At 39.7% G+C, this 13124-nt stretch overlaps 1 protein-coding gene across 2 annotated transcripts; it reads left to right on the top strand.

Annotated features, from left to right (window-relative positions):
* The first annotated feature begins 3589 nt into the window (after positions 1-3589).
* c33h15orf61 (chromosome 33 C15orf61 homolog) lies at positions 3590-9081 on the top strand. Of its 2 annotated transcripts, XM_059639192.1 has the most exons (4): positions 3590-3654; positions 4206-4317; positions 6276-6614; positions 7539-9081. In XM_059639192.1, the coding sequence occupies exons 2-4, from the start codon at positions 4302-4304 to the stop codon at positions 7664-7666; spliced, it is 483 nt and encodes a 160-aa protein (XP_059495175.1). In that variant the 5' UTR covers positions 3590-3654; positions 4206-4301; the 3' UTR covers positions 7667-9081. The 2 variants fall into 2 exon arrangements, with proteins under 2 accessions (XP_059495175.1, XP_048418872.1); XM_048562915.2 differs by lacking the exon at positions 4206-4317 and having other exon boundaries at positions 3597-3654.
* Positions 9082-13124: the final 4043 nt, after the last annotated feature.

Here is a 13124-nt window from a genome sequence, read left to right as displayed (position 1 = left end):
CCATGACACATTACCTCATATTATGTCTGCACTAAAATGTAAGTCAAGTTAGAATTACTGTGAGTCTTTAAGTTCTGGTTAAAGGGACATAATTCAGAAATGCAAAGTGGGAAAGAAATGCTGTGAGCATTGAAGTAGGCAGAAAGTGAGAGAGCAAGAAGAAAATGAGGGATCAGCTTTGAGATACACCCTGGTTGAATCCATGAGAATGGTGTCCGTCCCCACATGCAAAATGTCCTGGCAGTAAAATTGCAATGCCAGTGCATTCCAAGGTGCAGCACTGAAGTGCAGAGGCATACTGTAAGTGGACTGGAGATGCACTGTGTTGATGCACTGAGCCTGGTATGTGTCACTTGCCAAAATCCATTGACCGAAGATGCATGTAGTCACTGCCCACGGAGAATGCCCTGAGATGTTCGTTCTAAGTGTCCAAGATGGATGTCTAGATAAGCAGTCATGAGGTAACTGTGCTGATTTTCATGTCAAGAAATGTGTCTGTCTAAGAGTAACTCAGTGAATCTGGCAGCATTTGTGGAGAGAGAAACAGTTAATGTTTCAAGTCCAGCCTGACTTCTTCAGAACTGAAAGGTGCAGGAAATCAGCATTTTTTATGACAGTCTGTGCTCCACAAAAGACTTTGATTTATGCCTTTACACTCTAACCTGAATGAATTTCAGGCACAACATGACGCTGAATTCTTTTTCAGTTGTCCTCTTCTCTGTTTTCACTTCTTTGGACAGGAGCCTTCTCCCAGCCACACAGACCCTTTCACTCATATCCAATACTGTCCCTCACTTGGACTGTCTTCTCTGTCTTTTCTCTGCTTCCTTTAATCATTTTATCCTGTCTCCCTCTGAACTTGCTGCACTCCATTCTCTCAGGTCCATCCCTGACCTTGGTGTTGTTGTCTGGCATGCTGCCCTTTACCTTGCAGAGACTGAGTGCCAGCACTCAGATATTTCTCTATCTCTCCCTGCACCATGATCCGACTACTGAACATAAGGCCCCTGTCTCCAGGACTGTGACTGAACCCATCTCCTGCAGAGATCTTAGAGATAATGGGAACTGCAGATGCTGGAGAATCCAACTTAACAAAGTGTGAAGCTGGATGAGCTTTTGAGCTCCTGAGATGCTGCTTGGCCTGCTGTGTTCATCCAGCTTCACACTTTGTTATCCTGCAGAGATCTTCTTTCCTTTGTTTTCCGCCACACAGTCTCTCAAATCCTCACAGACCATTTGTATTTCCTTCCCAAAATCCATAAACAAGACTATTCTGACACACCAAGCAGCATCAGAGGAGCAGGAAAGTTGATGTTCTGGGTCAGGACTCCTCTTCAGAAATGGGAGGCCGGGGGTGGGAGGGGTGGGGAAGGAGCTCAGAAATAAATGGAGTGGAGGGATGGGGCTGCTCCTCTAATACTGCCTGGTCTGCTGTATTCCTCCAGCTCCACACTGTGTTATCTCTGATTCCAGCATGTATAATTCTTACTTTCCTGACACACTCATCATTTTAGCCAGATTCTGCCCTAATAAAGGGTGGCACGGTGGCTCAGTGGTTAGCACTGCAGCCTCACAGCACCAGGGACCCAGGTTCAATTCCACCCTCGGGCAACTGTCTGTGGAGTTTGTAAATTCTCCCTGTGTCTGCACGGGTTTCCTCCGGGTGCTCTAGTTTCCTCCCACGTCCAATGATGTGCAGGTTAGGTGGATTGGCCATGGTAAATTGCCCATAGTGTTCAGGGATGTGTAGATTAGGTGGGTTACAGGGGGATGGGTTTGAGTGGGATGCTCTGTGGTTTTGTGTGGACTTGTTGGGCCAGAGGGCCTGTTTCTACACTGTAGGGATTCTATGATTCTTCTGATCTTGACTCTATTTGATCCCCTACTCTTCTCAATAACATTTATGATTCTTCTGATGTTTAATGTTGGTTCCACAAATTTAGTTTCTTTGTCCTAGCCACTTTCTCTACACCATTGATATGCAATCCCCCTACAATAGTCCCACTTTCCAGCACTTATCCATAGCCTTGAACGTTATGACTTTTCAAGTGCTCATCGAAGTACTTTTTAAAGGCTGTGAGGTTAGCTGCCTCTAAAAACATTGCAAGCAGTGCATTCCAGACCTCAACCACCCTGAGTAAAATAATTTTTCCTCAATTCCTCTCTAAACCTCCTGCCTATCACCTTAAAAATATGCCCCCGGTTACTGAACCTTCAAAAAGAGAACAGCTACTTCCTATCCACCGTGTTTATGTCTCTAATAGTCTAATATATCTCTGTCAGATCCATCTTAGACCTTGTCTGCTCCAAAGAAAACAACATGAACTTAGACAGCTTCTCTTCATAGTAAAGGCACTCCATCCCACGTAACATCTTGGTGAATCTCCTCTACTACACCTCCAGTGCAATTACAGCTTTCCTGCAGTGATACAGTCGCCAGAACTGGATACAGCATTTCAGCTATAGCCTAACCAAAGCTATGTACAGCGACAAGTTAATTCCTGGCTTTTGTAATTTATGCCTCAACTGAGAAAGTCAAGCATCCCATATGGCTTCCTAACTACCATATTAACCTGCCATGCTACCTTTGGGGATTTGTGGACAATCACCCCAACATTCCTCTGTTCTTTTGAGATTCCTAGTAACCTACCATTTATTGAGTTGCTTCTTGCAAAATGCTTCACCTCACACTTACCAGTATTAAATTCTATTTCAGTCATATTGAAGAACAGCATGGAAACAGATCCTTTGGTTCAACTTATCTATGCTGACCAGATATTCTAAATTAACCTAGTCCCATTTGCCAGCATTTGGCCCATACCCCTCTAAACTCTTCCTATTCTTATGTCTATCCAGATACCTTTTAAATGGTGTAATTGTACCAGCCACTGATCTAACGATCTGAACAATCCGTGTATATCTTCCTGCAACCTAAGACCTTCCTCCTCACTGTTAACCACCTGTCCAATCTTTGGGTCATCTGCGAACTTACTTATCATCTCACCCACATTCTCATCCACAGAATTGAAATATCACTAACAAGAAGGGAACCAATTCTCATCCCTGTTCCCTGTGGTGTACCACAGGACACCAGCCTCCATTCTCACAAACAACCTTCTACCATCACCCTCTGTCTCCTACCACTCAAATATTTTGTATCCAGTTTGACAAAGTTACACTGCATCCCATGGTTGTTCCTACCTTCTTTATCAATCTCCCATGTGGGACCTCGTCAACGGCTTTGCTGAAATTTCTCCCACGTTTAACTTTAGTCCGAATTTAAATCAGATTAAACAAATCACTGAGCTATAGTCTGGAGGGAGTATTTTGTATTGGAATATTTAAAATGAAATATTAGTTATATATTTTTAAATAATTTGAGTACATAGAAGATGGAAAAAAACATATTTTCAGCAATAGTTCCAACTTTTTTTTTACTGATGTGTGTTGAAGTAAGCTGGATCGTTCACATGTTTTTGGAAATGATAAAATAAAACGCAGCTTTTCTTCTCTGCTTTCAGGCTGGCCCCGGGTAGGAACCAAAGGTCCGGCCGGAACCGATATGTGGGGGACGTTGTAGGTGTGGGGAATGGGAGTGTGGCGGGGATACCGAAGAAGGGAACACAAACTCAAGTTGCTGTGAAAGCTTAGCAGGTCTGGCAGCATCAGTGCAGAGAGAGAGAGAGAGAGAGACATCAGAGTTAATGTTTGGGGTCCGGTGACCCTTCGCCGCGGAGAAGCTGCTGTCTGTTCCTGGGTCACCGCTTCAGGCAATGGGGCCAGAAGTGTGAGGGCCACAATTACCACTAAGGATCAATAACAGGATCTGTTAATAATAGGGAACCAGCAATCTATATTGAGATCTATCAGTCAATGCAGGGACCTAATAATACTGGAGATTCCTTAATGAGTAAAGAGATTTAGCGATCTATATTGAGATCCATCAATTAATATAGAAATCTGTCAATGCTGGGTATCCAACAACCAGTGAAGAATCTACACTGGGCTTTATCAGTCAATATACAGATCTATTAATTCTGAGGATCCACCAATAAATAAAAGGATCAATCAATCAATCAATCTATATTGGGATCCATCAGTCAATACAAGGATCTGTTAGGGCTGTTGTAGCAGAGCAGAGATGTCCCTAACTATGAGCCAGGAGGCTTGGATTCAAGTTCTACCTTTCTTTAATTCACTCACAGGATGAGGGCATACTGGCTAGGAAGCATTTATTGCCCATCCCTAATTGCCCAGAGGGTAGTTAACATTCAACCACATTGCTGTGGGTCTGGAGTCACATGTGGGCCAGACCAGGTAAGGATGGCAGTTTCCTCCCCTAAAGGGCATGAGTGAACCAGATGAGGTTTTTCCCAACAACTGACAATGGATTCACGGTTGTCATTAGATTCTTAATTCCAGATATTTATTGAATTCAAATTCCACCATTTGCCATGGTGGGATTCGAATGTGGATCCCAGAATGTTACCTGGGTCTCTGGATTAATAGTCCAGCAATAATACCACTAGGCCATTGCCTCCCTATTCCAGAGGTGTGTAAGAATATCTCTGAACAGATTTTTTCTTTTAAAGCAAAGATTTAATAATACTTGTGATTCATCAATCTATATTGGGATCTTTCAATCAGTACTGAGATTTATTAATACTGTGGATCCATTAATTATTACAGTGATCTGTTTATAAAAGATGGTCTATAAACATGAGGGATCCATCAATCACAATTGGGTTTCATCTGTAGTAAGGATTGATGATTGCCATGGATTAATTCAGACTGGGAACTAATCAAACTGAATTTTTTTCTAAAAGAACCATCCATTCTAACGGGATTGTAGCCCTGTTTAGGAAGAAAGAATGTGCATTTACATAGTAAATATATAAACAGCTAGAGGGAGACTTTTCCAGTAACAGAGACATCAACTAATAGATGCTGATTTGGAGTGTTTTACGAAAGAAGTGACATTGCAAAATTAGGAGGAATTTTATCTTATGCTGAGAGTTGCTACAACCTAAAGTGTGTGGCCTGTGAAGGGAATGGAAGTAAGTTTAGTGGTAGATTTGAAAATGAAATTGGATAGCTGCTTGGAGGAACGGGGAGGAGAGGTGATTAGCTGCGTATGAGATGGGAGTAACAGAATAGTTCTTTGAAGGCACTAGCTAACACAGGCACAATGGGGCTAACAGCCTTCTGTGCTGTATCGTACTGTGATATGCTAATATTTCTTCCTAAACTTTGCTACCAATTATTGAAGTGTGATTGCTGTTATTTTCTTGACAAACTTGGCACCGATCTGATAAATTACCAGTGAAAACTGCTTGTGGTGTGGTGGGACAAAGAATAAGTATTGGCTGGGATATGGGGAATACCCTTGCTGTTCAAAAGAGTGCTATAAAATGTTTTAGGCCCCATCCAAGAGGGCAGATGTGGCTTCTGTTTGGCTTCAAACTAAAAAAAGGCACCTCTGACAGCATAGCACTCACTTAGTACTACATTGAAGTATCAACCTACACATTAATCTAGGGATCTGGACAACAATCCACAATTAGCACATGATTAGGGCATTTTTTTTGGTGAAGAAGATTGATGAAAAATTTCATGTACAAAACAGTCACTTATTTTCACTAAGCAATTCTGTATTTATTGGACAAAATGGCTGTTGCAAATTATGTCAAGATTTAATACTGCTGATTTTATGGTTTAATTCAGCTATAACTAACAATGGTGTTGTGACATTTATATAGTTTGTTCACTCAAAATGAAAAAGGGAAAATCGTCTGATCATAAAATTTATCATTCCAAATCTGGCCACTACAAAATTGTTACTGGTGGTAGCAGCAATTTGACATGCTTTAATTAAACTGTTATACAAGATGCGGAGTGGCCTGAGTATGAATTTTTTAAAATCTGTGTTCAAATCATTATATTAAATGGCTCAGTGATAACACTGACTAGTGTTGCTCTGGTACTAACCTGATTCCACCTAACTGGTGAATTGCAGAAGTTGCAGGAATATACAACCTTCTCAATTTATCAAAAGATTTCTTCTGACCATCCGCTGTAAGCGGCTGAAACAAACTGCTCCTGGTTAATGTGGATTATTATCTGCAGAAATATCCATCATTTAATCATTTGAATCGTATTATCCCCAAATCTTCATTATTTCTGTTGAATTTGTAGCGAAAAGTGGCTGCTGCTCGTATTTCTCAATAATGATGCTCTGTGGATAACGTACTTACCTTGAAACATTTTTGTTACAGCCATGACAGTGTTACTGAAGAGGATTCATGATGCCCTGCTTAAAATGATCTTTTATTCCTTTGGGTCTAAGATTGTAAAGCCCAAAGCCTCCGATGTCCTAACACAACATTTACTTCAGAGAAAACTCCCCCATTGGACATCGTACTTTGTTAAATATAGCTCTGTGGAAAATGACCAGTTTGGACTCTCCAATTTCAACTGGAATGTTAAAGGGATCAATTACCACATCCTCAGGACAGGCTGCTTCCCATTCATCAAATACCACTGTTCCATGGCACCCAGACGTAACTTGGAACTGGAGAATACATTCTTCACTGCATTGAAAATTATTAACCTCGGTGAGTTAATTTGAGGATTGAAAGTAAGTGTGGCAGTTAATGTTGTAAAGTGGTTTATGAGATTAGAAGCAGCACAGAGTTCCTCAATTTTGAAAAAAAATGTCCATGACACTTTACAGAGATGACAAAAGTCAACCATGAGAAAGAGAAAGGGGTTAGATGTGTAAAGTTTTGAGAAGCAGTTTGAAACCAGAAAGTTGGGTGTTGGTAGGAACGTAGGCAAAGGTTTTAGGGAGAATTTCATTGATTATGGAGCGTAACGCCTAAAAAAGTGGCCATCAATGATGTTGCACAGCGAATGGGGACAAATGCACTAAACTGCATAATGGTGTCAGAAGAGTGAAGCATCCCAGCATAGACAGGAAGCTGAATGATGTGGGGCATGGGTTAATAGAGACATTTGAAGTGATGGACAGGCATAATTGATATGGAAGCGTACACAGAGCCATTGGAACCAGGAAGATGTTAGTGTGGTGTGCTGATTGGATGAAAACAAGGATCATTGACATTCTGAAATGAGGTTTAGTCTATGGATGGATGTGGGTTGTCTTCAAGGAGAGTATTGGAAATTTAAGGCTCAAGCCTGTGGATTAGTGTTTGTGGAATCTGTGGAACAAGAATCAACAGCTTAAGAAAAGAGTGGAAAATTTGAGATAACAAAATGTGAGGCTGGATGAACACAGCAGGCCCAGCAGCATCTCAGGAGCACAAAAGCTGACATTTTGGGCCTAGACCCTTCATCAGAGAGCTTTTTTTTCAATGAGAAAGTCAGCTTTAATTGCTAGTTTCAAGTCACTTTTGCAAAGCATCTGGTGAGCTTGAGCTTTGTCATAATGAGAATGCAGTTTCTACACTGGTGATCCAGTTGTACAAGTAACCCACTTGTTTCCTTCCCTCTTCTTTCTTCTTCCTAAAACTGGCCAGGTATTCCCTGTTTAGCTTATGGAATCGGTGCATGGTTTCTGATCAGAGTCACTGAGATTGTTCACACCAGTTCTGGCCCGGTGAACATCTACTTTCTCTACCAGGAAGATGAAGGAGCCATTCACTAAATCTCAAACTGCTAGCAACTTGTCTTGAATTCACATTCACAACAGGAGGAGACTTGAGAGTCCATATGATAAATGAAAAATAAAGTATTGACCTGTAATATTTTTTTAAAAAGCCAGTAGATTTTTTTGTAAAAGTTTAAAAAACTAGTGTTCTTTGTTAGACTCTTTCAGTTTTGTAAGACATATGCATACAGTTGCACAGCATGACTTTTAAATAAGATATCACTTCTGATCCGAGATTGTTTAGCAAGGTAATCCTTCTTTAAGTGAACATTTTACTGAATATAGGGTTGATTTTTTTTCTTCCACACTGATATCTGCAAACTTTTTGTCGATGCAAAATAAAAAATTCCTTCATCACAACAATCAACCAACCATCTTTGTAACTGAAGTTGCTATTTTTATTTAAAATAAAAACAGAAAATATTGGAAGTACTCAACAGGTCAGACTATTTGTGGAAAGAAAAATAGTGTGATATTTCAAAGATTATGAGCTTCATTTCTCTCTCAACAGGTGCTGCCATGGTGCGTCCAGCATTGTCTGTTTTTATTTCAGATTTTCATCATTAACAATATTTTGATTTTGCCATTGGTAACACTGTGATAAGTGTGGACAATTTGCTTCTGGGGCTGCACACACTGAGGATTATTTTTGTATAATACTGTTCACTATCTCTTGTTGAAAGCAACTCTGTTCTCTTATTTTCATTAAATCTTACTTTGATTTGAGATATTTAAAGTTTTCCCCTATTTTTGCCTAACCTTTTATATCTGCCAACAGTAAAGTCAGATCGAGTGGGATATGAGTTTCATTACTCTGTTTGCGAGCTTCATTGATTTATTAAAAAGAAACTTGCGATAAACTAGCAGTATTTATTTCCAATTTCCTATTGCCCTTGAAGGTGTTGATGAACCTTCCCAAATCATTGCTGTCCATGCAATGAAAGTGCCTCCAAAATGCTGACAGGCAGGGAATTTTAGGATTTTGAGCAGTAGCAATGAAGCTTGTGCCACACTGATTTGGAGGTCAAGCACAGGATAGACACCTTCTCATTTATAGGCCAGAAAACATGAACAGGAAGTAGCATGCCGGAAGCAGTAGATGCCATGGAAGTTTGCAGCCCAACAATATTAGAAAAGTTTTCAAAAATAAGGAAGTTAAATTGTTTTTTTCATTTGTTTATAGGATGTGAGCATTACTGGCTAGGCCAGCATTTATTACCCATTCCTAATTGCCCTTGAAAAGATGGTGATGAGCTGGATTCTTGACCCACTGCGGTCACTGGCAGATACGTATACCCCCTGTAGGAATGAATTAAATGGATCAATTTCAGTTGCAATGCCTCCATAATTGAATGTGAGGCAAGAAGTATTGTCCAGGGTCATTCTGTGACATTCTTACAAATAGCAATGTGCGGGTGTAAAATTTAAGAGAAGAGGAAGGATAAAAAAAGTTCCTTCAAGAAAACACCAATTTGTTTCTTTTTATGAATGTGAGACTATTTTTAATCATACAGCAGTTTAACATATTTATTATTTGGGGGAAGAATCTCCATAGATTTCTAGCATGTCTTGTTTTATGGGAAGAATGTGCAAACCCCACACAAACATTTGCCTGAGGATAGAATTGAGCTTGGGTCCCTGGCACTGTGAGGCAGCAATGCTAATCACTGAGCCACTGCACTACCATCTTTGATCAGTAAAATTATACTACTGCATAAGCTGGACCAACCACCAGCTTCTTTCTACATTCACTCCGAACTACATAATCGTAGTTTGGGCCCTAAGGTTACTAGGGCAGGACATTTCACAATTAGAATTGGAAGTAAGTTTATTGTCATGTGTATTAAAGTACAGGGATACAGGAGAAGAGTGAAAAGTGTGCAAAAGTCACCATTCCCGGTGCCATCTTAGGTACAAAGTAGAAAAACAAATAAGTTAAAAAAGTAAGTCAGAAGAAAATTACTTGCAAATAGCAAGTAGTGTGTACTAACAATTAGAATATAAAATGTTGAGTATATTGTATCGATGCTCACTGTTGGATGCTGTTTGATTAGCAGATAGATTCAAAAATTTATAGAAATTCTACTGGGTTTAAGGTACTTAATTTTCTAAATTAATGCTTGTTTTAAAAATTATAGAGAAGTATTTGACAAGCAATTTTTTTAAAATGAGAACAGCCTCAGTTGCAATTTCTACTTTATGTTTTAAGCCAGTTAAATTATAGTTTGCATCAAGACTAAAGGCTAATCAATTTCAGGTTTGTGTTGACTAGAACTGTGTAGCATAATTTGGTATTGCAAATTCCAATTAAAATTCTACTGAAATTGTCCAGATTTAATCCCACATTGATCGCATTTAGCACCTGCTGCTGTATAAATATTACAAAAGAAACTATTCAACTTCATGCAAACTTTTGAAACTTCACTCTTACCTTTCACAATATCTTTGGAGAGTCAACAGCATTTAATTACAATTTTCTTAAAACAAATAGTATGACTTAGATTTGCAAGCTGCACATTTGAATCCAGCAACTCAAACTCATAATATTAATTCCAACTAAGATGGCTACAAATTTTTCAATAATTGCTTTTAGAACCTCTTTGTTCCATAGAAAATAGTTTTGGTGTGAAATTCTCAACAGAATATGAGTGTAAATATTGCTTTCTTGTTGCCATATGATTTCAGAAGCTTATATAGTTTATATTACATTCCATTCATTTAAATAAAAACATGAGCTGAGCTCAGTTGGAAGTGCAGTTGACCTGGTTTCACAAGTTTTGTAGTTTTATCACTTGACTACGTAATCTAAGTTGACAGGGCTGTACTCAGTGAATACTGAATTATCATATTTTTTGGTTAAAAAATAAAACTTGAGAGACAACACCTGTGTGTTACTAATATCGTGGCAGTCTTCAAAGAAAACGTTTTCAGTTATAAGGATAGGCTAGAGGCTTGCACCTGGCGTTCAGGAGGCTGGGGGTGACCTTATAAAGGTTTATAAAATCATGGGGGGCACAAGTAAGGTTAATAGCAAAAATCTTTTCCCTAGGGTAGGGGAATTCAAAACTAGAGGTATAATTTTAAGGTGAGGGGGTAGGATTTAAAAGGGACCTAAAAGGCAACTTTTTCATGAACTGCCAGAGGAAATTATAGATGCAGATACAGTTGCAACATTTATAAGACATTTGGACAGGAAATTGAATAGGAAGGCTTTAGAAGGATATGGGCCAGACACAGGCAAATTGGACTAATTTAGGTTAGGAAACCTGGTCAGTATCGACAAGTTAGATCAAAAGGTCTGTTTCCATGCTGTATGAGTCTATGATTCTTTAAAAACAGGGATCTACCAGGTGTCCTGTGCACTATGCCTCCCTCAACCAACATCACCAAACATGTGACTAGTCATTCATCTTACTTTTGGGATCCAACTGTGTACAAGCTAGTGGCTGTGTAAATCAACACAGCATCCAGCATTCTCAGTGCATTGATCTACAGTGGTGAAAAAGATGAAACGTTTCACTTTTGCTGCTTCAAATATATCCATAACTTCTCTTGGAAAGACAAGGCCACCAAAACAGAGGTTCTGGAATGCAGTAATTCCATTAGCACACACTCATTGCCAAGCCAATGACATCTATGTTGGCTCAGTCACATTTTTCAGATGGATGGCAGCTGTCTATCTTTGTACAGCAAAGTGGCCACTGGGTTATGTCCTTGTGGGTGACTATTCCTTCCCTATAAGGGCACCTGCAAGTTAAATATAAAGATGGCGGATGATGCTACCCTGAAATAGGAGGCAGGCGCTGATGATCTCTTAAACCTACCTATTTGGAAGAGGTGAGAAACAATGAAAAGCTCAGCTGTCTAAGAGGACCTAGAGAAAATGAGACAAGCAATATGTGCACTTCTTACTCCTCTTTAATCCGCTGCAGAAAATGTGAAAGTTGACCTCCTAAGCAATGCTTAACACAGTTGATGACCATGATGCAAACCAGCAGCTTACAAGATGGAATCTTGCCATCAACGATGACTGCACTTCAAAGTATCTTGTTGTAGGGCATGTTTAAGAGCTTCAGTAGAATCACATTTAAGAATTAGGTGCCAAAATAGAATGATACCACAAAAATTTATATGATTTATAGGTGCTATATAAATATAAAATCTCCTAATGAGCTTCACAACTGTATAATTAATAAAAATATGACATTGAACCACATGGGTTATTAATTCAAATGAGCAAAAGCCTGGCCAAAGAGGCTTTAAGGAGCTATTGAAAGAGGAAAAGCAAGGCAGAGAGATGGAGGATGGAGAAGCAGTGAATTACAGAGCCAATAGATCAGGCAACTGAACACATAGTTAGTAGTGGTGCAGTTAGAATACAATATCCCTTATTGTCACATTTACTCCAGTACAGAAGTATAGTGAAGTTTTTACAATGGCCGCCTTTATTGGCACCATTTTAGGTACAAATTTTAGAGTTAAAAAATGTATTGTTGCAGAAGAATATAGATTAGCATGAAACAGTGAAAATGTCCAGATTGATAATAAGTAACCATAAGTTCCAGTCCATGCCTGTAGGTCCCAGAGCATGAGCTGCCTCCATGAGCCAGCTTCCATCCTTAATAGTGGTGGGGTAGTTGAAATCAGGATTGCTGAAGTTGCCAGACTGAAATGAGGACAGGTATCTCAGTGGGTTGCAGATATACAGAGGATAGGCAAAGATTAGGCCAATTGAATAAAAAGGATGTGAATTTTTAAATCAAGATGTTATATCACCAGGATCCAATGTAGGTCAGCAGCATCGAGCTGATAGGGGATCGGGACTTCATGCAGGTTAAGAGAAGCATAGCAATTTGGTGATTTTAATTTTATAGAGAACAAAACATGGGAGATCAGATAGTCATGCTTCACAATAGTCAAATCTAGAGGTTACAAAGTCATGAGTGAGGGTCTTTTCAGCAGACATATAAAATAATCAGAGGGTTAGATAGGGTGGATAGGGAGAGCCTTTTTCCTAGGATGGTGACGGCGAGCACGAGGGGACATAGCTTTAAATTGAGGGGTGAAAGATATAGGACAGATGTCAGAGGTAGTTTCTTTACTCAGAGAGTAGTAAGGGAATGGAACGCTTTGCCTGCAATGGTAGTAGATTCGCCAACTTTAAGTACATGTAAGTCATCACTGGACAAGCATATGGACGTACATGGAATAGTGTAGGTTAGATGGGCTTCAGATTGGTATGGCAGGTCGGCACAACATCGAGGGCTGAAGGGCCTGTACTGTGCTGTTATGTTCTATGAATGAAGGCAGTGGCAAAGTCTGGTGATGTTCAAAGGTAGAAATTGGCCATTTTAGAGATTAAGTCTGTCTGGGGGTTAAAGTTGATACTGAGGTTGCAAGCACACTGGCTGAACCTTAGACTGTTGCCTGGAGGGAGATCAAGATGATAGTTAGG

This window comes from Stegostoma tigrinum, chromosome 33 (genome assembly GCF_030684315.1).
Source record: "Stegostoma tigrinum isolate sSteTig4 chromosome 33, sSteTig4.hap1, whole genome shotgun sequence".
NCBI lineage: Eukaryota > Metazoa > Chordata > Chondrichthyes > Orectolobiformes > Stegostomatidae > Stegostoma > Stegostoma tigrinum.
Note: the sequence above shows the minus strand (reverse complement) of the source record. Positions and strands in the feature narration are given on the sequence as shown.